This window comes from Triticum dicoccoides, chromosome 6B, assembly GCF_002162155.2.
Source record: "Triticum dicoccoides isolate Atlit2015 ecotype Zavitan chromosome 6B, WEW_v2.0, whole genome shotgun sequence".
NCBI classification, from domain to species: domain Eukaryota; kingdom Viridiplantae; phylum Streptophyta; class Magnoliopsida; order Poales; family Poaceae; genus Triticum; species Triticum dicoccoides.
Genome location: NC_041391.1, coordinates 643871051 through 643898775, shown reverse-complemented (window position 1 = coordinate 643898775; position 27725 = coordinate 643871051). Strand labels below are relative to the sequence as shown.

Here is a 27725-nt window from a genome sequence, read left to right as displayed (position 1 = left end):
CCATGAGGTCGCCAAATCCATCGTCGGCCGGCCAAAGGGCCCTTGGAGGACGACTGTTGTTCGAAGCCTTGATATCTATCTCCAACTGTCGTCCGGCCCCATTGCTATCCGCATGCCATGACCCTTCCCAACCAATGTCGCGTTCCTTTCCAACCAACGTCGCCGACAACGTCATAGATGCCGACATCGGCGGGCCTCCTCGCCTTCCTCCCTGCCCCCACCGTAGCGGCGCCGCTCTTTGAGTCTGTGACCTGTAGGGCCAGGGCACGAGCGGGCTGCGGGATCTGCGGCGACAACACATCCACCATCCAGAGGGGACGATGCGTCGGACGATTAGTGGACCCGTCCCATCAACTTCGACGTGAAGGATGACCTGACATGTGCGGTTGGAGGCGGGGGAGCGGGAGGGCTGTCGTATGGGCGGTTCCTCGTTGCGTGCTTCCATTGCCAAGCCAGCAACCGCGACATCCTCTTCATGTATAGGTTTGCTCCTAGAGTCCGTCTCTCTGGCTAGCCTTCCTTCTTCTTTTCGAGCTGATTTAGCTCCCGTTCCATGATGCTGCTTGGGTTTTCAACCGTCGTTTGGGTTTCCTGGACAGTGACAAATCCAACGTCTTTGGAGCTGTGCTTTTGTGGGGAAGAAGAATAGCAATTTTGACCGTCGGGGGAAATGCTTCATTTGACGTTTGACCTGTTTCTCCAGACAAAAAAGGGTATACTATGATTCGTTTCTTCCCCCAAATGAAAACGAGGTTGAGTTGGCCACGACCAAGGCCAGGTAGTTGTGGGCAGTTGTATTGCATCCCAAGCTTACAACGTAGATTCATTTGTCATAATTAAGGCCTGTTTCAACACTATTGCAAACAAAACTTTGCTATGAGACATAGTCCGTTCTTGATGGCCTAAGGCTCTGCTGATTCTGCACCGCGAGTGTGTGGTAGAAACATGTTTGTCACCGCAACAAAGTCACCATGGTCACCGCGGACAACAACGCCACATGCATATGACAGAGTATCTTTCACGAAAAGTTGCGTCGACGTTTATCTTGGGCAAACCGTGACTAGGTTTTGCCCACACATGATTACGCTTCTGACTTTATGAAATTTATGGCCAAAACTCAAATAGATACTGCCATTTTCTCCACAGTTTGGACCGAAACTCCTTTAACCATTTGTCAACATTGTCACCATATATGTACCTCTCCGCTACAAGGGCCACTTCCGCCGCTTGGAGATCATTGAAAACAACATCAGTTTTGGAGAGAATTTCAAGTGTTATCGATCCTGATCGAATCTTCCAATATAGACTTGTTAGTACACCGTAGTGCATCCCATATTTCTCTAGCCCCGATCGCATTGAAACAAACAATGTTGAATATCTTCAACTGCAATTGCGCAAATAAGACACTGTGGAACATGGAATATGCCAAGATGCTACTACACCGTTGCAGGGAGAACCCCAAAGCTTAAACACTTACCACGCAAAGTGTTTCACTCTACCAGGACTCGCCAAGGTGGGTTTTCCATGCATCACCAGAAATCAGGTCGGTTCCCGAGAAAATAAACATCCCAAAACGGAAAGGGCAGCCGCGAAAAGGACACCCCGTGCGCCGTCAGCCGCAGGATCAGATCTCAACGGCTCTACCATCCCGCCCCGCAGCCCAGGAACCTTCTAGAGCTTCACGAGCCCTCTTCCGTCAAATTATAAAATCCCCGGCTCCGCCTCATGTAATCCTCCTCTTCAAACCCTAGTCCTCATCCTCCTTTGACCCGCCGCCACTTTCTCCTACCCCGGAAGAAGAAAAAAACACACACAGTAGAGAGCCTCAGCCTCCCCTGAGCGCGAGAGATGGCGGCGAAGGGCGACGGGCCGGCGATCGGCATCGACCTCGGCACGACCTACTCGTGCGTCGGCGTGTGGCAGCACGACCGGGTCGAGATCATCGCCAATGACCAGGGCAACCGCACCACGCCGTCGTACGTCGCCTTCACCGACTCGGAGCGCCTCATCGGCGACGCCGCCAAGAACCAGGTGGCCATGAACCCCATCAACACCGTCTTCGGTGAGCGCCCATCTCTTTGCTTCTGCACTCGTTACGCCCTCAGATCTGCTTACTGTTTTCATAAAGTGATTAGTAGGCCTCCTCGGTTTACTCCGTGTAGTGTGTTCTACCGTTATTTGCATGGGGTTTTAGTGTTATTTGGTCCTGGTCGCTTAGATCGGTGGTCGTAGCCGCAGAGATTCTTGTGCTGGCAATGGTTCGTTACTACAGGTAGCTGTTGTTAGCTGGTTGGTATGGAGGTGCCAGATCTGTTGGTATTAGTATATATGACTTGCGCAGTTGGGTCCTGTTAATTGTTTGGTTCCACATAGATCTATTTGTTTATAATTGATCCGGACAGTGAGTTGTTTAACACACTTCATTGACATGTGACCCGGTTGATGCATATTAGATCTATATAGTATTAATGCTATTATAGAGCTTGATTGATTACTTTGTCCTGCCAAGTGCTATTTGTTTAACATGTTCTGTAAATCTACATTGCCTGCCTTGTGTCCTCTTGTTCATGTCAGTTAAAGTATGTTCTAACACAATGTAGTATTGAATTAACTATGGTGGAGAATACTACTGGTGGATTTGTGGATTGGAACTATACTGTATCAAATCTCACTTGGTTGTATGATAGGCTTGTTGTTCACTGCACACTTCATTGATTCTCTTTCTTCTAAACGGCATGTTATTCTCGGCCAATTTGTATTGCTTTATCTTTTGAATAAGTTATTGTTGGTGTTTCTCTTTTATTTTTGGAGCTAGCAGATTGATGATGATAAGAAATCCAAGCGCCTTTCTGCTGAATCTATGATGGATGGCTTTGGGCCATTAAGTTTGCTACCATGTTTTGTGAAGCGGAATTGGGGCGAATCCCTTTGATTTGCTCCTTTTTTGCCCGTTTATTTTTAGATGTGGCAAAATTGGGAAGCAAGCTAAATGTGCCCATAGCTTTCAGGGTTTTCAATCTGAACAATCTGTGGCTCAATCTCCCATTGATTTTTTACTTTTATGGGATTTTGATGTGCAGGTTCATGGCAAATTATCCTTTTTTTCTGTTGTTCGTTTGTCACATATATGACTTGATGGGAGAAATGATGATATCATAACCATACCACATTTCTGCATTCACTGTGATGATCAATTTACACATGCACTACCATCTGATCTCCCATTGCTGTTCTTATAGTTATAAGATATTTTCATGCTGAGCCTGTTTTGCTGTGCAATCTGTGATGCAAACAATCCCATTTGCTGAATCACTGTGATTATTATAAACAAGATCACCATCTTTCGGCTGAGATTGCATGGCAAGTTTCTTTTTTTGCTTTGTTTAATACAATGTTCATCACCAAATGCCATTTGGTATCTGACACCTGGTCATTTTTTTGTGATTTTGTGTCTCGAAACGTGGCAGAAAATGAGGGGGAATGGAACTTTGCGACACTGGCTGCTCCTAATGAGCCTCTAGTTACTATATACCCATTTACATCACATTGCTTATGAGTGTTTATTATTGGATAGGGTCCTCTTGATACATGCCTTTGTATTAGCCTGCCCAAACCATTTATATACGCGAACCATGTTTTCTGCCTTAAGTCATTTGTTGTCTGCTTAGCCTCAGTTTAAGTAAGTAGCATGGGACTGAACTTTTCATATAATGGTTGGTGTTACTTTTTTGTTCAATTTCTAACATGAACCGTTTTGTGCAGATGCCAAGCGTCTCATTGGCCGTAGATTCACCGATTCTACTGTCCAGAGTGATATTAAGCTGTGGCCCTTCAAGGTTGTTGCTGGACCTGGTGACAAGCCCATGATCAATGTCCAGTACAAGGGTGAGGAGAAGCAGTTTGCAGCTGAGGAGATATCTTCTATGGTCCTCATCAAGATGCGTGAGATTGCAGAAGCTTTCCTTGGCACCACTGTGAAGAATGCTGTTGTCACTGTACCTGCATACTTCAATGACTCGCAGAGGCAGGCTACCAAGGATGCTGGTGTCATTGCTGGCATCAATGTCCTCCGTATCATCAACGAGCCAACAGCTGCTGCCATTGCTTATGGTCTTGACAAGAAGGCTTCCAGTGTTGGTGAGAAGAACGTCCTCATCTTTGACCTTGGAGGTGGTACCTTTGATGTCTCTCTTCTCACCATTGAGGAGGGTATCTTCGAGGTTAAAGCCACAGCTGGTGACACTCATCTTGGTGGTGAGGACTTTGACAACAGGATGGTCAACCACTTCGTTCAAGAGTTTAAGAGGAAGAACAAGAAGGACATCAGTGGCAACCCAAGAGCTCTTCGGCGGCTGAGGACATCCTGTGAGAGGGCAAAGAGAACTCTGTCCTCCACTGCCCAGACCACCATTGAGATTGACTCGCTGTTTGAGGGCATCGACTTCTACTCCACCATCACCCGTGCCAGGTTTGAGGAGATGAACATGGATCTGTTCAGGAAGTGTATGGAGCCTGTGGAGAAGTGTTTGAGGGACGCAAAGATGGACAAGAGCACCGTGCACGATGTTGTCCTTGTTGGTGGTTCCACTAGGATTCCCAGAGTGCAGCAGCTTCTCCAGGACTTCTTCAACGGCAAGGAGCTCTGCAAGAGCATCAACCCTGATGAGGCTGTTGCCTACGGAGCCGCCGTCCAGGCTGCCATCTTGAGCGGAGAGGGCAACGAGAAGGTCCAGGACCTGCTGCTGTTGGATGTCACTCCTCTTTCTCTTGGTCTGGAGACGGCCGGGGGTGTGATGACAGTGTTGATCCCAAGGAACACCACCATCCCCACCAAGAAGGAGCAGGTCTTCTCCACCTACTCGGACAACCAGCCTGGTGTGCTCATCCAGGTGTACGAGGGTGAGAGGACCAGGACCCGTGACAACAATCTCCTTGGCAAGTTCGAGCTCTCCGGCATCCCTCCTGCACCCAGGGGAGTTCCCCAGATCACTGTCTGCTTTGACATCGACGCCAATGGTATCCTGAACGTGTCTGCTGAGGACAAGACGACCGGGCAGAAGAACAAGATCACCATCACCAACGACAAGGGCAGGCTGAGCAAGGAGGAGATTGAGAAGATGGTCCAGGAGGCTGAGAAGTACAAGTCTGAGGATGAGGAGCACAAGAAGAAGGTGGAGTCGAAGAACGCCCTGGAGAACTACTCGTACAACATGCGCAACACCATCAAGGATGAGAAGATCGCCTCCAAGCTGCCGGCGGACGACAAGAAGAAGATCGAGGACGCCATTGACGCTGCCATCCAGTGGCTGGACACAAACCAGCTCGCTGAGGCGGATGAGTTCGAGGACAAGATGAAGGAGCTGGAGGCTCTGTGCAACCCCATCATCGCCAAGATGTACCAGGGTGCTGGTGCCGACATGGAGGGCGGCATGGACGATGACACCCCGGCTGCTTCCGGCGGTGCTGGCCCCAAGATCGAGGAAGTTGACTAAACGAGTTGATGTTCTGTTGCAGAGGCGGTGAAGCCTGCTTCTTAGTTATTATGTGTGTCCTATCGTTATCTTAGACTGGGTTGTGGTGGTTATTGTTTTGGTACGAGTGGTCGGGGTTATTCTGTGCGAGTTAACATTCGTGGAACATCAGTGGATTATGGGTCGTCACGTCTAAGTACTATATATTATTCTAAATCATCTGGTGCTTTTGGGTACTATCATTCCTCTTTTAATATTGATGATCTGTATGACCGAGCCTCTGCCTTTTTAGTTCTGTTTACTTCTCTACGTCTTTGAAGTTCATCGTTTGGAAACTGGTCTGTTTTCTTTGTTCAGATGGCTTCGTAATTTTAGGACTTTGTTTTGTTCTGAAAGCGAAAGCATCGAGGACCTCCTGCAGTCTGTGCTTTTGAAATTGAACAGCTTTTGATTGTCGTTTTTGCATCTTCTATTCTTAAAGTGTTCTTTCTGGATATATCATAATTTTTAGATATCTCGTCCGCCCTTCTTTTTGTTCATGATTCTGCTGGCTGGACAGTGATGAAAATAACGAACAAGACGCACCATCTTTCGGGACTGATTGGTGCGCTCTGTGTGCCATGTTGTGAAAGTCTGCAATTCAGATGTTCACCAACCAGATTTCCTCCAAAATAGGACTTTTGTGTTTCTGATTTGATCTATGTTAAAATTTTAGATATCTTGACGAAATTTCCACCAGGGCTTGAATTTCCAAATTTATTACTGATTGTGAGGTGCAGCGAATACCACTCTCCAAAATTGCTCCTGCTATTCTTATCATAAATGTTTGATGGTTTTTAGAAGTCGTCGTTTTCTCTGCAGCTCAGTTTGGTGAGTCCAGTGATGGCACATCTTTGAGACCTAAGTTTTCTTCCTTGATGTAAGCATAATCCTTGCAGCCTACTGATTTGATCTTCTATTGTTGCTGGTCTACCGATTTGAATTGCTCGACTATTGTTTGGTTGTGTGTGTCTTGTGGTGTCATGGATGAAGAGATATGCAAGGGCACCAAGCAGCGAGCGTCACTGTGGTCTGAAGGAGATGCATTTGCCACGTGCTGTTCCATATTAACACCGGGAGCTACCTTCAACTTCTCAAGTGCACCCTGTATTTTCCACGCCTCTAAGCTTCGACGTGTTGTTCCCCCGCCCACTGTCTCAGGTATCTTCTCGTTTACCATCTGAGACTGACAATCCCTCTGTCCCTATGCAAGTTTTGGTGAGTCGTTGGTATAAGTAATAAAGGGAGATCAAGTCCTGGAACAAGGCTTGATTCGCTGGTCCGAGTCGATGGCACTGGACAATACTTGGGAGGACCTCGTCTGACAGCTCAACCATTTATTATGAAATATTCTCAATGTCAAAGAACTGTAGGCATGAACTGAGGGTACTGCCTAAGGTTTCTGCTTTTTTTTTTCCCCTATGGATTGGAGATTGTTGTTCATGGATTCCGTTGATGACTTGTGATGTTAAAACGTAGTGGCCTGACTCATATATTGATGAGATCTATTTATTCACCCAGAGTGATCTGAATCAACAACGTATCTGATTTTGTTATTTGTTTGTGTCTTTTTTAGCTATATTTTTCGCTATCTTCTCTCTGTTTTGGCCTCCTTGGACAAATATGTCTGCATCATCCGAGCTACATTGTCTCTATCTTCTCCAATCTTCTCAAACATTACGTCTTCAATTACTTATTTTCTTCTTATTTTTCTCATATTTGCACTTAGTTCCTATTCTCCCTCTCAGTTGGCAGACAAGTTTTTTACTGGACTTGGATCTGAGGGGGACACAGCGAGCGTGGATAGTGAGACGGTTTACTTACCAACCATTTGCGGCCTTTGCCATTGCTCTGGAGTCAAATGGTCTAACCGAGAGTTTCTTCTCAGATATTGTTCTAAAATATTTAGAATTATTTTACTTTCCTGCTGGCAAGTGTTGATCAGATATCCTACACTCTCAATGGAAAAATCCATGTGTGGACTACTAATCCCCGCTTAGTATCTGATGCCTTGCATAAAGCTCTCTATTTGTCTTACTTTTTTTCCCATACAAATTTATCAAACCCTGCAAATGATGTGAAATATTATATGGTAAACACTGGATCTTTGATATGTTTACAAAACTCCGCCTTATTATCTGATGCCACCCATCAGCTTCAAACGACTTTTATCAAGTTATCTTGTCTGCACAATTTTGGTGCACTGCGGTATTTATGCCCATCTCTTCTGTGGATTTCTTTTGATTAATGGCAGTATGTTAAAGGACTTGGTACCCAGAGCAATTCAACAAGTCATTTCCATACCCTGCTTTTAATGTTATAAAGATCTCGACACCGTATCTCATCTGCTCAGTACCATTTTGCCCTTGCTGTGCGATGAGCTATTTATTTTCCTTCCATTCAATGTCCATGGAATTACCCGTCAAAGACAAGGGTGTTATTGAGCACTTGCTTCCTTCACTGCACGAAAATGATTGGGATGTTCTTATTGCACATTTCCTTGGTGTTGTAAGTTGTTTGTGTTCACTTTGGCGCTGGCTTACACATTTGATCCTTTCCCTTGTGGAACCTGAAGCGTATGAGACCAACTTTCTTTAATTTTAGGATCATACAGGTTATCCTTGCATTGGGAGCCGGATGCACGGCAGCGAAGCTGCAACCAAAGGACATACAAATTCGGTATGCACACACACATGTGGTTAGCGGTAACTACGCCACTGTCACATGTTTACTGAATTGCTTATACTAATCAGTTACATCGAGGGGCGCCCCCATATACATTGTTTTTTGGGGTTCATATCAAGTTTTGATCGCTTGCCACGTGGTCCATATACTTCATTTGACTTGACAAAGTTATCAGCTGCAGCTAATGGTCGATTCGTTTAATCAATGAGCTGGTCCTAAACCGATCAGTGTAATTTAAACGCAGCTGCAAACCCGAGATCAACACAGGAGTTCTTCATAAACATCAGGTCCTTGGAGTCTTCAAGATAACGTCGTTGCCTGATCCTGTATTCAGCTAGACCATCACTTCTCTGGCAGTTGAGCACAGCCGCAATCTGTTTGAGGTATGACGCCTTCCATTCTTGTTACGTACCTATCTGCAGTCGTTTGTGCGTGTATCTACTTTGAAGATTAGAGACAGCAACCTTGCAATAGAACTCCAAATTTGTTTGTGAAGGTTCGACTTAGCTGGAGTTCAGATCTCCATCCTTTCCCCCCCTATGTACGTTCAACTTCGGTTTTTCTAGATTGGAAGTGCCCAAGTAGAGATTAGACAAATGGCTTTGCTTCAGGTCCTCTTTGTTGGTGCTATTGAGAAGGATCTTTGATAGTCCATCTTTTCTTCCAAGTCATATGTAAACTTAAAAATATGTCTACCCCGCAGCTCCTCTAGATGCAAGATGTCTGAGGAATACACAAACTGTCTTTCTTGTTGAACTGGAATACACAAACTGGATTATCTTATATGCCGCCTCCCTTGTGCAATATGCGCCAATTAATTTGGCTACACGGCAGCATTTCCCTGGATAGACACTCTAGAATGGCTTGAGCTTGTGTCTGGGCACTCTAGAATGGCTAACGCTCATAGTGTTCGATGTCCACGCCATTTTCGTCAGCGTGGTCCTCAGCCTCTCAGGCTCGGAAGCTTTGGTCCCCATCATGTCGGGCATCGTCTGGGTTGTGTGGAGAACCACAGTGCTCTGGTATTTCTTGCAGAGACCGTCCGTCCAGTTGTCACTGCCGGCATTCTGCTCTGAAGCTGGCGCCGGCAACAAATCCATTCTAGCCGGCAACCAATCCACAAATCCACTCTGGACGAGCGGGCTCAATGCAAAACAGATTCCTTGTAATATAATTCCGTCTCCTTTTGATAGAACTTCCCAAATAACTATAATTTTATATGTTTGGTTTACTGCTAATATAGGGCCTGTAGAGCACCTTCAATTAGTGCTTTAACTGCAGACAGAGTATAGCATCGGTATAATTCGCTAGCCAGGGGAAAATGATGTCACAAACAAGACACTGAATAGTTTTGCCTAAAGCGGAGACAAATTCTATTTGAAAGAGGAGGATATTTTGCTTTTTTTTTTTTGAAAATGCACACTGAATTATTTTACATTTTCTTGTATCCATCAGGTGGTCCAAGACATTCTGAATCTAGCATACATGCGATGGAGCGTTTGATCATCAGACTATATAATGAGTGGGAAATACAGGTACTCGTGCTCCTTAGCTTCACATTGCAGTTGTTCCTCTTCTTCGCCGGCAGGCTCCGGCGGTGTAGCGGCAACAGGCTCCTAAGGAGCTCCCTTTGGGCTGCTTACTTGGGGGCAGACCTGGCAGCAGTCTATGCACTCGGCTATCTGTCACGGCATCAGGATATCAACATTGAAAGGCTGAGAAGAACCGAACAACTGGCTTTCTTTTGGGCACCATTTCTCCTCATTCATCTTGGTGGGCAGGACACCATTACTGCTTTTGCCATGGAGGATAACAACTTGTGGTTGAGGCATCTCTTGAATCTGCTCACCCAAATTGTCCTAGCTTTATATGTATTCCAGAAGTCCATTGGAAGACACAGCGCGAACCTTTTACTCTCAGGTATCTTTGCGTTTATTGCCGGAATTATCAAGTATGGAGAAAGAATATGGTCTCTCAAGTGTGGCCGTCTTAGAAGTCTTGAGAGCTCAACTGGGCATCAGAGCAGAAAACAATTGCCTGAAGGAATCGCTGGCGACGCTGGCTTTGTTGGCGCTGCTCTCAATTCCATGCCACGCGCCCTTGATGTCTTACTGGAGCGCAGCATGATTGATCCATCGTCAGACGAATTGGTAAAGACAGAAGTCGACTCTGATGAAATGATCAAGATGGTGAGGCTTCAGCTTGGCATAATATACGACGACCTCTACACTAAGGCTCTTGTGCTCAGGACTTGGAGCGGAGTTATACTTAGATGCATCTCCCAGGCCTCGGTTATTGTTGCTTTTGCGCTCTTCCATCCAGATGACAAACAGAGGTATAGCAAAGCTGATATTGCAATCACCTATGCACTATTTGTCGGGTGCTTTTTCCTGGAAGTCTGCTCAATGTTCATTTCCATGATGTCACCATGGACATGGGCATGGTTGAAGGTTCAAAATTGTGATGTCCTTGCCAGGTTGTCATGGTTTGTGTTTTGCTGTGACATCGGATACCCGAGGATGAAACAACGGTGGCCAAATTTGATTGGGCAGTACAACTTCCATAGCTGGTTAACTGACAGCGACCTGCAGCGAAGTACATGTAATGGACAAATAATGGTCGTCTTCAGAAAGCTGTTTGTGGGTTTTCTCGGTGTTAAAAAGAAGAAAATGTTTTGGATAAGCAATCTATTGGACACCAAGTACACGGATGTGGATGAAATGATCGTGAAATGTGTAGCAAAAGAGCTTAGTCTGTTACTACATGAGTTTGACGATGATCAAACACCACAAAAATGGCCAAACACTAGCCCACTGTTTGGCAATGCACAGGATGGGATTATTAGAGACTTTGGCTACGGTATTATCTTCATGCACTACGTCACAGAGACACTTTTAGAAAAACCTGCTTCCCCTAGTGAGGACATGGAAGCAAATGCTGCAAGGCCAGATGTACCTTCTGGTCTGGTGGAGGTATGCCGGAAACTCTCCAACTACATGATGTACCTTTTGGTTACCCACCCTTCCATGCTGCCACTGTCTATCAGCGCCACAGCTACCCTGGATCACTTCCAGGAACCTGAACGGCTTAAAGATGTCACAAAGCTCATGGAGGACTTTGAATTGGTGGCAACCATAGAAACACTGGAGGAGATAGCACGCCTGTGGGTGAGGCTACTCCTCTACACCGCTGGCAAGTCGAAGGCAGAGATGCACGCGGCGCAGCTGAGTGAAGGCGGGGAGCTCATCACATTCGCCTGGCTGCTCATGGCCCACCGCGGGATCGGGGATTACCATCTTAGAAGGATCCATCTTACCAATGGCAATACTCGTGGAGCAGATGCAGAGTTGACGAATGTATACGCCTTTTATGTTCCCCGAAAGTCGGAAGATCAGATACCGGCCGCTGATCATGGGTAACTGCAAATCGATCAGTTATTTATTTGTTATACCCTCTACACTGCATAGATGGATATCTTATTTTGCTGTTTGTTTCTTGTTTTGGAAAGCAGGTCGGATGTATAAGTCCTATTACTTCGTGTATGGTTGCCGTACTGTTTGAATGTCGTGGCGCGCTGGAAGCCTACCTACCCGTCTTCCGTTTGTGTTCTGGTGTGGTTCAGTATTGTTCAGTTATTTTTGCGGGTGTTTTTTCCTTGTTTGCTGTCCGTGTGATGAAATAAGGCACTACATTTTTCCTATTTCCTGATGATAGTCTATGTATAATGTTACCAACAACATGTAACCTTTAATAATGCTATTCATTCAGTATGTTAAAGGACTTGGTATCCAGAGCACTTCAACAAGTCATTCCCATACCCTTCTTTTAATGTTAAAGATCTCGACACGGCATCCCATCTGTTCAGTAGAATTTTGCCCTTGCTGTGCGATGAGCTATTTTTTCCCTTCCATTTAATTTCCATGGAATTACCCGTCAAATTATATATGTACTCCCTCCGTCCGAAAATACTTGTCATCAAAAGGGATAAAAAAAGATGTATCTAGAACTAAAATACGTCTGGATGCATGTCCTTTTATCCATTTTGATGACAAGTATTTCCGGACGGAGGGAGTATGAGGTAGACGGGCGTTATTGAGCACTTGCTCCATTCACTGCATGAAAATGATTGGGATGTTCTTATTGCACATTTCCTTGGTGTTGTAAGTTGTTTGTGTTCTGTTTCGAAAAAGAAAAAAAATTGTTTGTGTTCACTTTGGCGCTGGCTTACACATTTGATCTTTTCCCTTGTGGAACCTGAAGCGTACATTCAACTTTGGTTTTTCTAGATTGGAAGTCTGCCCAAGCAGAGATAGACAATCACTTGCTTCAGGCCCTCTTTGTTTGTGCTATTGGAGAAGGATCTTTGACAGTCCATCTTTTCTTCAAATTTGTATGTAAGCTTAAAAATCTATCTGCTCTGCAGCTCCTCTAGACGCAAGCTCCCAAAACAGAGCTTATAAGGATTTTCAAATTTCCTTGTTTCTTGTTGAACTGGAATATGCAAACTGGATCATCTTATATGCCTATTCCCCCTGCAATATGCACGAATTAATTAGGCTACATGGCAGCATTTCCCTGGATAGACACTGTAGAATGGCTTGAGCTCGTGGCTGGGCGCAACATAGCTTCACCACTGTGAAGCTCATAGATGTCCGCTGCATGTACTGCTACTGCCATGAGGCTGAAAGTTGGGTTGCACTTGAGGGTTGGCTCTAAAAACTCAATCCTTCATTTTCATGGGCTGTGACAACAGGGTGCAACCTATGTGGGTTGTCCCTAGCATGCTCTCTTGCCGTCGGTGCCGCTGATTACCGTGACGCACAGCTGCAATATCTTGTTTGGAGTGGATTCATCTGTAGGATTTGTAAGAATCTATCCACCTTCTTAGTTGTTGATAGTCGAATTTCGTAACTTGGGTAGGAACTAATTATGTTGGTCTCAACAGATTTTAAATTTCAGCATGATGACTTTATACTCGAACTTGCAATTGAGACAGCTTGTTTGTCTCAACCCCAAGTAATTTAACTGTTATTTCAATGAGAGTAGTAAACTGGCTGAAAAAATTGGTTTCCGACTGAGCGACGAACCCACAAAGAAATCTTGCGCTGAGGAGGTACTTATACTTCCATTATGTTCCTTTTTTTGTGTGTGCAGATGCTCTAAACCCAAATAAACAGATTAAACATGATTCCAGGTTGGAGATGTTTATTACGGTGGCTGGAGCTTGTTGGTAGTGGCAAAGCTTTGGCAGAGTTAGGTTTTAGCTGTTCTGGTTAGCATTGCACTGGATGAATCATATGTGACAAGTCAGAAACTTTGTCAACTTTGTTTTCTTAAACTGCAGAGATGTTCAATGTATGAGAATTCTTATAAATCACTAACATTCAGAAATTGAGAGATTGACAACAACGGCCCAACATCCGAAGTAGAATAGATGTACGCTTCTTTTGGAAGTTTGAACTTCTGAGAATATCTTCTGGAAGTTCACTAACATATTATTTTGCATGCTTAACACAAAATAAAAGTAGAATAGATGTCAGCTTCTTTTGGAAGTTTGAACTTCTGAGGATATCTTTTTTTTACCGGAAAGTTTCATAGAATCTTCCTAACTGTATGTATCTGACTACTGGAAAGTTGAGACAAATCGGCCACTTGCAGAGGTAAATGGCACCATAGCAGGCAATTATTTCGTGGGTAATACCAAAAACGTTATATCTCCATACTTGCAGATTGGACTTGGAAGATCCCTGGTCAACTGTTTATTATCTTTCAATTTTACAATCTCATTACTAGCCTAAGCATTCACCCTGTATATGGGATTTGTAAGTGGAAGCAGAGTAACAGACCTCCTTTGCTGTTGAAAATACACCTTAAAACTTCAGACGGCGAACTGTTAAGTCTTCGTTATTGGCAACATGTTAAATGCTGTGAGTTGATCAAACAGTGCAATGCCGATACATGCGATGATGGCTTTGGATTTACCTATAAAAACGATTAAGGCCATGAACAAAGTTTGCAGAGGATTCCTTTGGTGCAACAAGGAGAAGGCCAACGGTGGCAATTGTTCCGTTGCCTGGGAAACAGTCTGTGCACCCAAGTGGGCGGGTGGCCTGGGCATCCCCAACTTGCGCTGGATGAATCTGGCGATGCAAGCGCGATGGCCGTGGCTGCAACGTGTTGATGGGAGCAGGCCATGGAGCGAATTCAGTATTCAGGTGCCGGACGAGTCACTACAACTATGCCAAGCTGCTTTGAGAGTCAACGCAAGGAGTGGGGAATCCACTCTGTTCTGGGAAGACAGATGGTTGGACGGATTGAGAATGCAAGAGCTGGCCCCGGACATATACAGTAGGATCCCAATGCGGGTTCGGCAGTCTATGATGGTTGGGCAGGTAGTAGCCGATGGGCAGTGGGCGTTGGACATCGGCCCAGATATGGATGCGGCAGCTCTACATCAGTTTCTCCAGATTTGGCAGCGGGTCACGGCATGGGAACAAATGCCCGGTGAGCAGGATGAGTTCTTGTGGTCCTGGGATGCGAGTGGGAAGTTCTCGGCGCGCTCAGCGTATGCAGCCAGGTTTTGGGGTCGGGAAGTGGTACCCACGGCAAGGTTAACCTGGAAATGCAGGGCGCCGTCGCAATGCCGCTTCTTTGCATGGTTAGCCCTGAAAAACAGGTGCTGGACTTCTGATAGGCTTGCGAGGAGAGGTTTACCGCACCAATCAGCATGTCCGTTCTGTGATCAGGAACCGGAGACTGTAAACCATCTGCTGCTCACGTGCGTTTTTGCCAGGACAGTGTGGGCAGTGGTGGGAGAGGCCCTGGGTAAAACTGGTTGGGGGCCGAGCAGCGACGATGAGCTTGGGGCCTGGATGTGTGCCAAGAAAGGAAACGGCTACCTAGGCAACAAGGACATACATACCATGTTATTGCTGGTCTTGTGGGAGCTATGGAAACATCGCAATGCAATTGTCTTTGACGGCGCGGCACCCTCAGTGGAGAGGCTCATTGACAAGATCAAAGCTGAAAGCGCGTTGTGCGTAATGGCGGGGCTGTTCAAAGGGAGGTTGGACGAGTTCCTAAGTGGATTACATAGGTGGAGGATTGGGGAGGGGTAGGATGTGTGGACGTGGGTGGAGTGTGTACGTGTTGTAAGGCCGTACATGCGTGTAATGTAACTGTGGAGGCATACTTTGCCTTTCTTCTTTAATATATGATATGCACACTCGTGCATATTCGAGAAAAAAGTTGATCAAACAGATCAGTACAACATTAAGTTATACATTTTGGAGAAGTTATATATCATAACATACACTGTTTTGGAAACATTTTTCTGAAATGTACATTTTACAACATCTTGGTACAAAACGTGTCCTAATGTACATATGAACTAGTACAAGATCATCTAGAACAACATACACAACAACGGGCTCATCTGGATGTAGTAACACAAATCAGTAGGAAATAAATTTGTGGAAGAACATACATGCAAAAGGAAGATACCTGTGATGGTTGCTATCTTGATGGGAACATACATGCAAAAGCAAAAGGAAGATACCTGTGATGGTTGCTATCTTGATGGGCACATGATATGGTCGTTATTAAGTTGGTTCCAACTTTGATCCAACCTTTAGATTTCTCAAAAAAGAGGCACCATGTAGACCGATGGCTTCCAGCACATCCCCAGCTTCAGGCTCGCTGCCTGAATGCTCATAGAGATGAAATGCAGCGCTCAGGATGAAGCTGTCAGGTTTCAATGACCCGCATGTTGTCTCGAAGAGCGATATGCCCTCGTCGACGCGACCGTGCTCAAGGTACGCCCTCATCATTGCCCGGCAACATGCTAAATCAACAGCCACACCAATCTCCTGCATCTGGCTGCAGATCCTCTGTGCTTCATCAATCTGGTCTGCCTTCAGAAAGGCAAAAATGAGGTGGCTAAAATGAGGGCATGAAGGGGTTATGCCGCTGCTCAACATCATCTGGATGGCTTTCTCAGCTTTGGAGCAGCATCTACTTTCTGAGTATGATCTGATCAATGCAAGGTATGTCGTCGAGTCGGGAACTTGACCGTGTGATTGCATCTCCTGGAAAACAATCTCTGCTTCATCATGCAGCCTGGAAGTGGCATAGGCATTGATCATGGAGTTGAAACTGATCTGCACATTGATTGCAAGTTTCAGTCACAGTAGTCAATCTCAAGGCAGATAACTGTAATTTCAGAAGTCAGACACCAACGGAAGCATACCTTTCCAGGCATGATACCAACTTCCTTCATTCTATCAAATAGTGAAGACGCCTCCTGATGCCTCCCTGAAGAAATTGCACTGAATAGTATGAATGAGAGTGCGAAAAACTCGTCGAACATGAAAAGGGAAATCTTCTTTGATTCTTAGACGCAAGGTAGAAGGGACTAACCAGCCTTTCCATAGAAGTTAAGCATGTTGGTGTATATCTTCTCGTCGATCAGTAAGCCTAGCTCTTGTGCAGCAGCAAACATTTCAGCAGCCTTGTCCAGCTTTCCTCCTAGGCCATAAACACTGAACAAGAAAACTGAAGCTAATGATAAAAGTGGTCTCAAGTCTCAACACAAACATAAAAGAGAAAAAACAGTTGCATACTTCCAACTCCCATTTTCTATGGTTTTATCAAGATTATCTACCTTATCATTATATTGAAAGTCTGCAAGGACCGAGGAACCCCAGTGGATATCATGCGATCATATATGTTGACAGCTGAGTATAGTTTGCCTGTTTGGAAACTAAAGCTGTAGCAGTTAGCCATGGCACCCACGCCCTGAAAATTCTGCTTGCCCACCTTATGAAGAGGAAAAGATGTTTATCCAGACCTGACTCGAGCATCGACTTGATAAATGTATTATAGGCAACAGTATCAAGCTCAACTTCACCGTGGAAGCAGCCATGTATGATGTTCTCCACCTCCTGAAACTTTCCTGGGAGTAGTTTCGCAGTGTGAGTATACACAGAGGCGAAGCGCCTCACCAAACTTACTGCATAAGGATTGGTAGCAGTTAGAAAATAATATTTACCACGTTTGGTCAGGTGAGTGACAAGTATGCTAATTGTCACAACATCTCTGCTATGGCCTTGATCAGCCATTTTCATAAAGAGATGATACGTCTCCTCGATATTGCCGCACTTGCATAATGCATCGACCATGGCATTGTAGACAGGCCCTCCTATTGGAAATGGTGTCGATGCCGACTCAAACAGTTCCTCTGCTTGATGTAACTTCTGTTCCTGGCCCTATTGGACAATGAGAGTAGCTGTTGCAGAATCTTCAGGCTTGACTCCCAACTGAGTCAGCTGTTCATGAAGGAATTTCGCCTCACATGTCCTCCCTGCAGAAAAACAAATAAATAAACAGCAGTGGATGACAGTATGGTTAGGCATGAACACCATGATCTGTGTGGTACCTGGTTTCCTCACCTTCCCTAGCCAATTTTCTGATCAATTGGCATGCGATGGACGAACCCCCAGGTGTGTCCAACAATGACTTCAACGTCGCGTTCAGTGCCGAACCGTCGGTCCGACAGGCCAGTGCCTTCGACGAACTATCTTGTTCCTGCATTACACTGGTTCTGTTTTTAGCATACATCTCTATCATAGAAACCATTGTTGAACTCTTCATGGTCACTCCACCATTGTTCATCTCTTTCAATATCTTATCCGCATCGGCGATCATCCCACTTTTGCAGCAAACTTCCATTACAGTCATGCAGAGGGCCTCATCAAGCTGGATATTTTCTTTTCTCATCTTCAGAATGAATGCACTTGCCTTCTCTAGTTGGCCCAGCTTGACATATAATCTCAGTAGGTCATTGCAGCAGAACACATCAGGGAGGCCATATTTGCACAGAGCTCTGAAGACATCTTCAGCTGCAGCTAGGTCTTCCATCGCGACATGGCATCGAAGAAGAGCGCCGTAAGAGAACGATGAAGGCTTCACATTCCTCGACCTCATCAAACCCAAAACCTGCAATGCCTTATCATAGCTGCGAGCATTCATGTGAACTTGAGCCATTGCCACATAAGTCTGTTCATCACTCAGAAGACCCGCACTGTCGATTTCCTCGAAAGTGCGCTGCGCATCGTCGTAGAGCCCGATCTTACCATAGATCCTAATGAGGATCCCATAGATGACCTCATCAATGACAACCCTGCTTCGCTCCATCTCCGAGAAGAGCGAGAGCGCCTTTGAGTAGTCCTCACTCTTGTCATAGAATGCCAGGAGGGATGCACAGGTGTAGTTGCTGGGGACAATGCCATGAGCCCTCATCTCCTCATAGAGCATCACAACCTGCTCCCCTCTGCCATGCCTGGAACTCAAGCTGATCAGGCAACTGTACGTCGCCTCCTCCGGGACGAGTCGGGAGGCCCTCATCTTCCCCATGACATCCATGGCCTCCTCCAGGAGACCCTCCTTGACAAATGAACAGATCACAACTGTGTATGTGAAGTGATTTGGCACCACATTGTTGGCTTCTTCCATTTCCATCATGTGTTTCCAGAGGTGGATCACCTTGCCGTGGAGCCTGTGCTTCTGCAGGGAGGAGAGCATGAAGTTGAAGGCGGAGACGGGCGGCGCCACGCCGCGCCTGCGCGTCGCGGCGTAGAAGAGCATCATGTCGCCGTGCCTTCCCTGGCGCGCGTACGCGCACAGCAGGGTGCCGCACGCCACCGCGTCCGGCTCCACGCCGGCCTCGAGCATCTCCAGGAACGCCTCCTCGGCGAGCTCGATCTTGCCGGCGTTGCCATACGCCTTGAGGAGGATGGTGTAGGCGACCACGCTGGGCTCGTAGCACAGCTGCAAGAAAATCAGGTGAGGACCAAGGTTTTGGATTTCGTTTTTCGAAATATACCGCCCCTGAACGAAATTAACGAGCTTTTCGAAAAGTACCATCCAAATTTTGAATTCTTGAATGAAAAATGAGTGAATTTTGAACGAAAAATGACCGAGATTGTTCCAAAAAAATCAAAGTCTGAGAATAAAAAAGAACCAAGATGAACAACAATGATCCATTGGTTGATTACTTGATTATACACACATGAATCAGAATTGTTCAACTAGCGCTCAGAATTTTCAGCTCAAAACGGAGCAAAATTGCTGGGGATTCAGCTCAACATCGCATCGGGGCGGATTAAATGACGGAAAATTTGAAGAAAAAATGGTTCAGATGCTGCGATTGTGTGGGGAATCTTGTTCTGTACCTGGAGCTTCATCCACGAGAAGAAATCGTGGGCCTGGCGCCACCCGCGCTGCTCGCGGAGGACGACGCACATCTCGCGGAAGGTGAGCTTGGCGACGAAGGAGGCCATGGCCTCCCGCATGGTGGACCCACCGGCGGGTGGGCGGGACGCGGTGGCGCGTGCGGCGCGGGCTGCGGCGACGACGTGGCGGCCGTGGACGTGGCCGGCGCGGTCGTCCTCGACGTACCGGGCCATCTGGCCCTCGGTGCGGCGCACCCACCAGGGCGTTTCGGCGCCGGCGCCCTGGCCGCGGCGCTCCTGGCGGAGGCGCCGCGCCTCGTCGTGGAGGAGCCGCCGGTACGGCGGCGGGCGGCGCCCCCGCGACGACGACGGCGAGGAGGAGGGCGCGCCGGAGGAGAGCGACCACGAGGCGGCGCCGTCATCGTCCTCCCGGTAGGAGCAGGTGACGGAGACGGCGGCGGTCGGGGCGGCGAGTGGAGTGTGAGGAGGAGGAGCAGAAGGCATCGGCGCGGTGGACGGATGCGGGAAAGAGAAGCGATTATACGAGATAAGGTTAGATTTCTCCTCTCTCTTTTATCTCTGGGTAAATCGGGTAGGACCCACCTGTCAGTGTGAAGAGACAAATATGGGGTACAAATTGACCCCAATCAGCAAGTTGAAAAAACAAATGATAACGCAACCGGAAATCCGTTGGTGCTCCCAGAAACGCGTGCTCTGCATGCAATTTTTTTTGAAATGCCAAATAAATTTCAACAAAAAATTTGATGTGTATTTTGTCACATCCAATGCGACAACCAAATTGTAGACGAAAAGATTAAACATTTTGGCCTGTGAAAAAATTAAACAACAAATGTTACTTCAAAATGTCACCCTAGATTTGTTTTTTCACTAATGAAACACAGTTGCTGTTTCACATGATTTTTTTGAGGATGCATGCGACACTAACACGAACTCTAAAAAATCAAAAAAATTAAAAACATTTACTATATGTTTTTTTGTTTACTATTCATGCAGGAGCTCCTGGGAGCCAAAACGACATTCTCCATTTTGTGTACGTGGGACAGCATGCAAAAATATTTTTGAAATGCCAAAAAAAATTCAACAAAAAATCGATGTGTACTTTGTCACATCCAATGCTACATCCAAATTATAGGCAAAAAGATTAAACATCTTGGCCTGTGAAAAAAATAAACAACAAATGTTACTTCAAAATGTCACCATAAATTTGTTTTTTCACTGATGAAACACCGCTGCTGTTTCACACGGATATTTTTAAGGATGCGTGCGACACTAACAGGAACTCTAAAAAATCAGAAAAATTTAAAAACATTTTTTTAAACGGAAAAAATTTAAAAACATTTACTATATACTTTTGTTTACTATTCATGCAGGAGCGCGCGCTTTTGGGAGCCAAAACGCCATTCTCCATGATGTGTACGTGGGACAGCATGCGAGGACGCCGGCCGACCACTGATTTTGACAGTATTTACATCCATTTTTATCTTTTTATTCTCTAAGTGTAGTTTGAATTAGGATCTGGAACTTTTTGAGCTTGTACATCAAAGATTGGATGATTGTCTTCAATTTGTTTTCATAATTTTTGAAATGTTTTGTATCGTAAAAAAATGACCTTATTGATCTCACCTAATTTAGATCCTATACAACTCTTCCCCGAAAGCATCAAAAGCCGGACTTAACAAATATGACCCCATAAACGCCCGCAGACGCGCCTTATCAGTGATCGGGTGTATCCGTTTTTGAACTTTTATTTGTCCGTTCATACATCCACACTTCTCATTTTCTTTCTCATATGTCCGATCACTTGCACGTGATTGATGGATATGGAGAGAGAAAGAAAAAAGAATAAAGAAAGAGAAAAGGTGGTTCGGTGTGGGCCGCGTCCTATGTGGCAGACTGACCGAGCGCGTCCATGAGTCCTCATATCTATCATACATTTATCCTCAGGTTCGCGGACAGCCCAGACGTATAGGGATGATATAAGAGGCCTAGTTGGGTCATTTTTTTTCTTCTCTCTCCTGTCCAGTCATTAACCGGGCACGTTCGCGAACGTTTGAGGGGGATTTGAGGATGCCGGCTATAGATGCTCTAAGGCCTTTCATCTAGCATGGGTTTTGGCGGTGTGCCTAACGTCGTTGGAGGTCGTGTGAATGTGTGTTTTTGATGGATCTCTCCAGATTCATGGTGTTTGTCTTCGACGGATACACCTGAATCCGGCCGTCGTTCGTGTGTGTTTATGTGTTTATCGGTTGGATTTCAATTTACGCTTCTCTTCACCGACGATAATCACTAGTGGTTTAAAATCTGTGAAGTCCAGCTGTAGATGCCCCTAACGCTGATAATCCCCTATCCGACATTAACTTTACAGAAAATTTAGATCGTGGGCCTGGCCCAGCTGAAGCCTGGTCCGGGAGTCCATACCGACACCGAGTCGATCTCTCTTCGAATAAAAACGGTCCTCAGGTTCGAGTCAGGTTCCTGGTTTTATATACATCGAGACGCCGTCGCCGTCGCCGCCCAAAAATCCGTCCCACTTTCCGCGGCGAGCCAGTGCCCAGTAGCCAGTAGATCCACCCACCAATGCCCGGCATCAAGAGGAAGGCGGCCGGCTCCGGCGATGTTCCCAATGCCGGGGCGGGTGGGGCGCCCCCTTCGCCGACCGTCCTCGCCATGCGGCGGGAGAGGATCAAGTCCAATCTGCTGACCTTCCCCGAGGCGGCGGCGCTGGACGAGCGTCAGCTGTACGATGCGGTCGACAGGATCGTCAAGGAGTACAACCCCTCCACCGCTACCCCGACCGCCCAGGACATGGTTCGCTTGGACGACAAAAGCATAATCGCCACCTTCGAGGTTGCCAACTGGCTGTCGACCTCCACCACCGAGGACCACCCGCCCACCGGGGTGGATCCGCTAAGGTGGCTGGATGAGCGGAGGCAGATGCTAGACGAGGAGATGAAGCCAGAGAAGAAGGATGATGACCCTGACAACTCGCGGTTCCTCGTCGCCAAGATTCGCGTCGACTTGCTCACCAAGGGCTACGTCGAGCTCCCCAAGCCGTACGTCGATTACACGCCCCCGCCGCCGACAATCCGTGCCCGCGGCCCGCCCAAGGACGTCACAGCAATGGTGGAAGGATGAAGACGCGAAGCAGCTAGCTATGCAAAGGATGATAGATACTACTCCTAGATTAGATAGTGCGCGGCATCTAATTGTTTATCGAACCATCTATCCAAGTTGCTGGTACTGCTTTATGGTGATTAACATGGTTTAGTTGTTATTATAGGCCTAAATCAATTAATTGATTATACAATTGGGGCAAATAGCTCCCATGCGACGTCGTTGGTGTGAATTGTCTCTCATGCGACGTAGTTGGCTGTAATAGCTCTCGCGACGTCTCCGAACGCATAAATAGCTCAAGCAAGACAACCCATTTACGCGGCTAGTTGGTTGTTAGTTAGGCTGAGATTTGGTTAGGACACTGGGGGTTATGTGCTCTGACTGGTGGGGTCCACCTAGGGCCACATAGAAGAGTCAACCGTCCACGACTCGACCGGTGACTGTGTGGGGCGCCCGACTGTGTGACCGTGCTCGACTCGCCCGTTCTGGACTGGGCGAGCGGCGCCGCCGTAAGCTTCTTCTCCGGCAGCGGTTTCTTCTCCGCGGTGGTGGAGCGCACGGCAGCGGCAGAGCTATTGCGAGGTGAGCCCGAAACCCTAGTCCCATTCCCCAGAATTTTGGGGGATCTGTGGCCTCATGCTGCCCCTCTGTTTCTTGGCGATTTAGAATCGGGCTCTATTGAATCCGGGGGCTGTTTCTTCTCCGCGGCCCGGTGGTGGAGCGCCTTTCTCTGCAGCTGCTATTGCGAGTGAGTATTTTCCAAACACTACTCCCATTCCACTAAATTTTGGATAAATCTGGGGCCTCATGCTACCCCCGTTTCTTGGTGTTTTAGAATCTCGATTGGATAGGAGATGGAGCGAGGGCTGGATGAGATGGAGCGAGGAGACAATGCTTCAAATCGGTAATGCCACCCTCTTTTCTTGGCGATTTAGAATCGGACTAGATTTGGTAGTGACTGTCGCTGCCTGCCCTTGAAAAAACAGGGGAGGTTCAGGTTTTGCCACCACATTCGCAATTATAGTGGAATTTTTTCCCTGTAAAGCCAAGCTCAGTGATGGCAGTGTCCAAGACATTGATAGAGATACCACCGTGAGGTTGGATGTCGAATTTGCAGATGTTGATCCCCAGGAATTGGAGAGCATGAAGGAGAAGGCCGTGGGCAAATTGGTGGAGAGAATTGGGGAAAGTATTGTTTGGGGTCCAGAACAAGAGGTATCTCTGCAACGTTTTGATAACTATAATGGTGAGTATGTGAGAATTGCAGATGGAGAATCCATGGTTGCTGAAATTGATCAGTAAGAAGGGTGGGCAAGCAAACAAGTAACATTTTATGCATAGCTAATTGATCTGCAAACTCATTCCAGAGTTGGTTATGTGCCTTCAAAGATGGCTGCACAGGTGGAAGATGATGAATGGGTTTCACAAAAGAAGATGTTGGCATTGTTGACTGAACCAACTGTAGTAGTTGAAGATAGAGGGATTGATGCAGATGGAGAGGAGGGAACCCATGGTGCTAGGAAGATTGTTGTTGGCTAGAATGTAGTAGAGTTGAATGAAAAAAGAGATTTGGTCATTACACCAATATCTGACATTAATATGGCCGAAATGTTTGGCATTCAAGTTGATGACAAAGATAAGGAGAAGGATGACAGTTCTTTGCCTGCTGATGGTAACACAGGCCCTAGAAATGCAAATGAGGATGAAGAACAGCTGATGAGAGAGGCTGCAGATGATGTGGATGATGCAAATGATAATGAGCTGGTTTGTTTGTATGACAAAGAGAACCCAGTTATTGAGGTGGGAAAGTTGTGGCCAAGCATGAAGGAGTTTAGGATGTCTTTCAGGACCTATGCAGTGAAAAAAGAGTTTGATGCCAAGACTATGTGGACTGATCGAAAGAAATTTAATGCTCGGTGCAAAGGTTATGATGGTGGTGGCAATCCTTGCAAATGGTACTTGTCTGCCAGACTACAACCTGATGGAAGTATAGTAAGGGTAAATCAAATACCACACCAGCATACATGTATGACCACTTCATAGAGAGTTTCAAAGATGACATCACAGCTTTGGGTTACAGAGAAGATTACTCCTATTTTAGCCAAGACTCCAAACACTACTGCAAAGAGGCTTAAAGTTGACTTGGAGAAGTTGTACCCCATCCAGCTGCAATATACCACAGTGCGGAAAGCAAAACAAAGGGCCATGAAATCATTGTATGGTGACTGGGCAAATACATTTAGGATGTTGTATAGTTTTAAAGCAGAGGTGGAGAAGAGGTCACCTGGGAGTGTGGTGGAGATAGATACAGAGGTAACAAAGGATGGTAAGGTTTTATTCAGCAAGTTTTTTATGTGTTTGAAGCCTTGCATAGATGGATTCAAAGCAGGTTGTTGTCCATATTTGAGCATAGACTCATCTTTTTTGACTGGAAAGTGGAATGGTCAGTTGGCTGCATGCAATGCTCTAGATGGACACAACTGGATGTTCCCAATTGCAATAGGAATGTTTCAATCAGAGACAGAGGCATCATGGATATGGTTCATGATGCAACTGAAAAGATGCATAGGGCCAGTTTCTCCTTTGGCCATCCACACAGATGCATGTAAAGGGTTGGAAAATGCAGTAAAAAATGTTTTCCCCCATGCTGAGCAGAGGGAGTGCTTTGGACATATGTGGATGAATCTGATAAAAAAATTCAGAGGAGATGAATTTGGGCGCATGTGGCGAGCAGCAAGATCCTACACCAGACAGACACATTCCTATCACCTTGGTAAGATATTGGCATCATGTAGTGATAATGAATTTGCTTCATGGTTGAACACCCCCATTCTCTGTTGTGGTATAGATCAGGTTTTAATACTGCCATAAAATGTGATCATATCAATAACAACTTGGCAGAAAGTTTTAACAACAAAGTGAAGGATTTGAAAGACTTGCCTGTGCATGACATGGTGGACCAAATAAGGATCATGATCATGCGTTTGTGGGAGTTGAGAGAAAAAATTGCTAATATTTTGGAAGGGGACAAGCTTCCAGCAGTGGTACAACAGGTGGTCAACAGGAGTAGAAATCTTTCACATCTATCTGCTGAGAAATCTTCCTTGTGGGGTGCTGAAGTTAGAGATACAAAGAGTGGCAAGAGGCATGTGGTAAATACTGAGTTGCATGAGTGCACTTGCCAAGAGTGGCAACACACTGGAAAACCATGTGAGCATTCCATACTTTTTTTGGCATCTAAACCCAGGTTAAATATGCACCCATATTTGCATGAGTATTATTTAGTACAAAAATTCAAAGTTGCATATGCAAGTCCAATTCCTGCACTGACTGACCAATCTCAGTGGCCTGAGGTGGAAATAGAATTTACCTTGTGTCCCCCTGTCACTAGAAGAAAGGCTGGGAGGCCAAAACAGAGCAGATTCAAAGTTTGGTTTGAGAAAGGTGGTTGTAGTAAGAAGGGGAAAAAGGAAAAGGAAAAGAATGATAAGCCCAAAAGGGCTCAAAAAGGTAACAAAAATAGGTGCAAGTTGTGTGAGGTACTTGGGCACAGAATTGGTTCATCCAAATGCATCTACACTCCTCAGAGGTCAAAGTATGTTTATGTTACTGTTTTTGCAAGTTTTTGATTTTGCTACTTGTTCTAGTATCTAACCAAGTCAAATGCTTTTTTTTAGGAGGAAGCGTGCAGAAAAAGCCCCACCTCTTGTTGTTGAACAATGCTGGCCAGTGAAAAAAGCAAGACTCAATGGCTTTAGAAGGAAGAGCACTAAGATAATGTTTGGTGACAAAGATATGGAGCAAACTGAAACTGTTACTGCTGAACATGAGCTAAGTGTTTCTGTTTTGGACGATGTGATGCATACTGAATCTGTTTTGCAGGCGCTAGGGCAATCTGAAATTATTGCAGATGAAGCAACTGTTGTGCTGCCATGCGAATCTGCTTTAACAGCTGTGTTTCCATGTTTGGAGGTTGTGCTGCCATGCGAATCTGCTTTAACAGCTGTGTTTCCATGTTTGGAGGTTGTGCTGCCAAGTGTTGAGCTGCAAACTGAAGTAGTTGAACAATGTGTGCCATCTACTCAATCTGCAGAAGTGCAAACTGAAGAAGTGGGACATGGTCAGGTGCAAAAGTTGAGGGGGCCTAGTGTAGTTGGCAATAAAACCAAGGGGCCAAAAAGCAAGAGCATCAGCATCAACAAGCTATGCGCCGTGGAACCAAACGGTGGAAAAAAGGAGAAGAAATTGGGTGGTAGAAAGAAGCAAAAGAAATAGAGTCATTTGATGTGAAAACTTAAGTTTGTTGTCATTTGATGTGAAAACTTATGTTCTTTCATGTGAAAAGTTATGTGCTATGATGTTGATTTGACTTGAAATAAAATTCAAATTTGAACCGAGATTCAAATTTGAACCTATCTCCAATATATTTGGGGCTCATTTGTTTGTTATGTGATGTTGCATTGTTTTATGTACTACTATGCACTTTAGTTCATAAGTCCAACCCTTTTTGTGAAGTCCAACTCACAGTCACTGAAAATGTTGTCCAAACAGGCTCCAAAGTAAGGGAAAACGGCCCCATTTCTAAGCAAGTTTTTTTCGACCTTCTCAAAATCACCCAAAAAGATTTTCTTAGCTTATATTATACCTATATAGGATCAATACGAAGTCTCACCTTTTTTTGAATAAGTATTCATATTATTTAACTTATTTTTGAAAAAACACCCTTTAATACAAAGTCAGCAATAAAACAAGTTTAAAAATTTAAAAATGAAAAAATAACTTCAGATCCTCCTTAGTCACTCCAAAATGAAGCTAAGGTGAGGTTTTTGATTTTTTTGCATTTTCAAAACCTCAAACCCTCTTCTCACTCCTTTGAACTCTATGCAACCTCAGTCGAGATAGTCCAATTTATGAAGGTTTTTTCATGCAAAGATCATTAGATCAAGTTTATCATTTTATATCGTAACTATGTAACATAAAAAGACTACATGCACGGGTTTTTCATTTTTTAGATTTTTTTTGAATTAGTTATACACATTTGAATGTTCGGTCAAACCTTTCAAAACCCCATTGACTACCTCCAAAACCCATGTAACCCTAGCGCCAAACGTCCACCGTCGATCTAACCCTAACGCCAAACTGCGGCCGTCGGATAGGCCTTCTA

The 27725-nt window shown here is 45.6% G+C and overlaps 2 protein-coding genes, 6 non-coding genes and 1 pseudogene across 8 annotated transcripts; 8 read left to right on the top strand and 1 right to left on the bottom strand.

The window, feature by feature from the left end:
* The first annotated feature begins 1726 nt into the window (after positions 1-1726).
* Positions 1727-5707, top strand: LOC119322808 (heat shock cognate 70 kDa protein 2-like). The gene is made up of 2 exons (XM_037596338.1): positions 1727-2062; positions 3763-5707. The coding sequence occupies exons 1-2, from the start codon at positions 1849-1851 to the stop codon at positions 5490-5492; spliced, it is 1944 nt and encodes a 647-aa protein (XP_037452235.1). The 5' UTR covers positions 1727-1848; the 3' UTR covers positions 5493-5707.
* On the top strand, positions 3138-3223 carry LOC119326959. Its single transcript, XR_005158300.1, has one exon. It is a non-coding gene; the product is annotated as a small nucleolar RNA Z195/SNORD33/SNORD32 family (small nucleolar RNA).
* LOC119326960 lies at positions 3275-3358 on the top strand. Its single transcript, XR_005158302.1, has one exon. It is a non-coding gene; the product is annotated as a small nucleolar RNA Z196/R39/R59 family (small nucleolar RNA).
* Positions 3404-3544, top strand: LOC119327123. The gene has a single exon (XR_005158403.1). It is a non-coding gene; the product is annotated as a small nucleolar RNA F1/F2/snoR5a (small nucleolar RNA).
* A 317-nt stretch (positions 5708-6024) lies between the features above and the next one.
* On the top strand, positions 6025-6121 carry LOC119326941. The gene has a single exon (XR_005158283.1). It is a non-coding gene; the product is annotated as a small nucleolar RNA SNORD96 family (small nucleolar RNA).
* A 1315-nt stretch (positions 6122-7436) lies between these two features.
* LOC119327043 lies at positions 7437-7524 on the top strand. Its single transcript, XR_005158371.1, has one exon. It is a non-coding gene; the product is annotated as a small nucleolar RNA R16 (small nucleolar RNA).
* A 50-nt stretch (positions 7525-7574) lies between these two features.
* On the top strand, positions 7575-7659 carry LOC119327041. Its single transcript, XR_005158369.1, has one exon. It is a non-coding gene; the product is annotated as a small nucleolar RNA R16 (small nucleolar RNA).
* A 2026-nt stretch (positions 7660-9685) lies between these two features.
* Positions 9686-11614, top strand: LOC119321371. The gene has a single exon (XM_037595082.1). It carries the CDS (start codon positions 9686-9688, stop codon positions 11612-11614), a length of 1929 nt encoding a protein of 642 aa, XP_037450979.1.
* A 3861-nt stretch (positions 11615-15475) lies between these two features.
* On the bottom strand, positions 15476-19930 carry LOC119323232 (annotated as a pseudogene).
* Positions 19931-27725: the final 7795 nt, after the last annotated feature.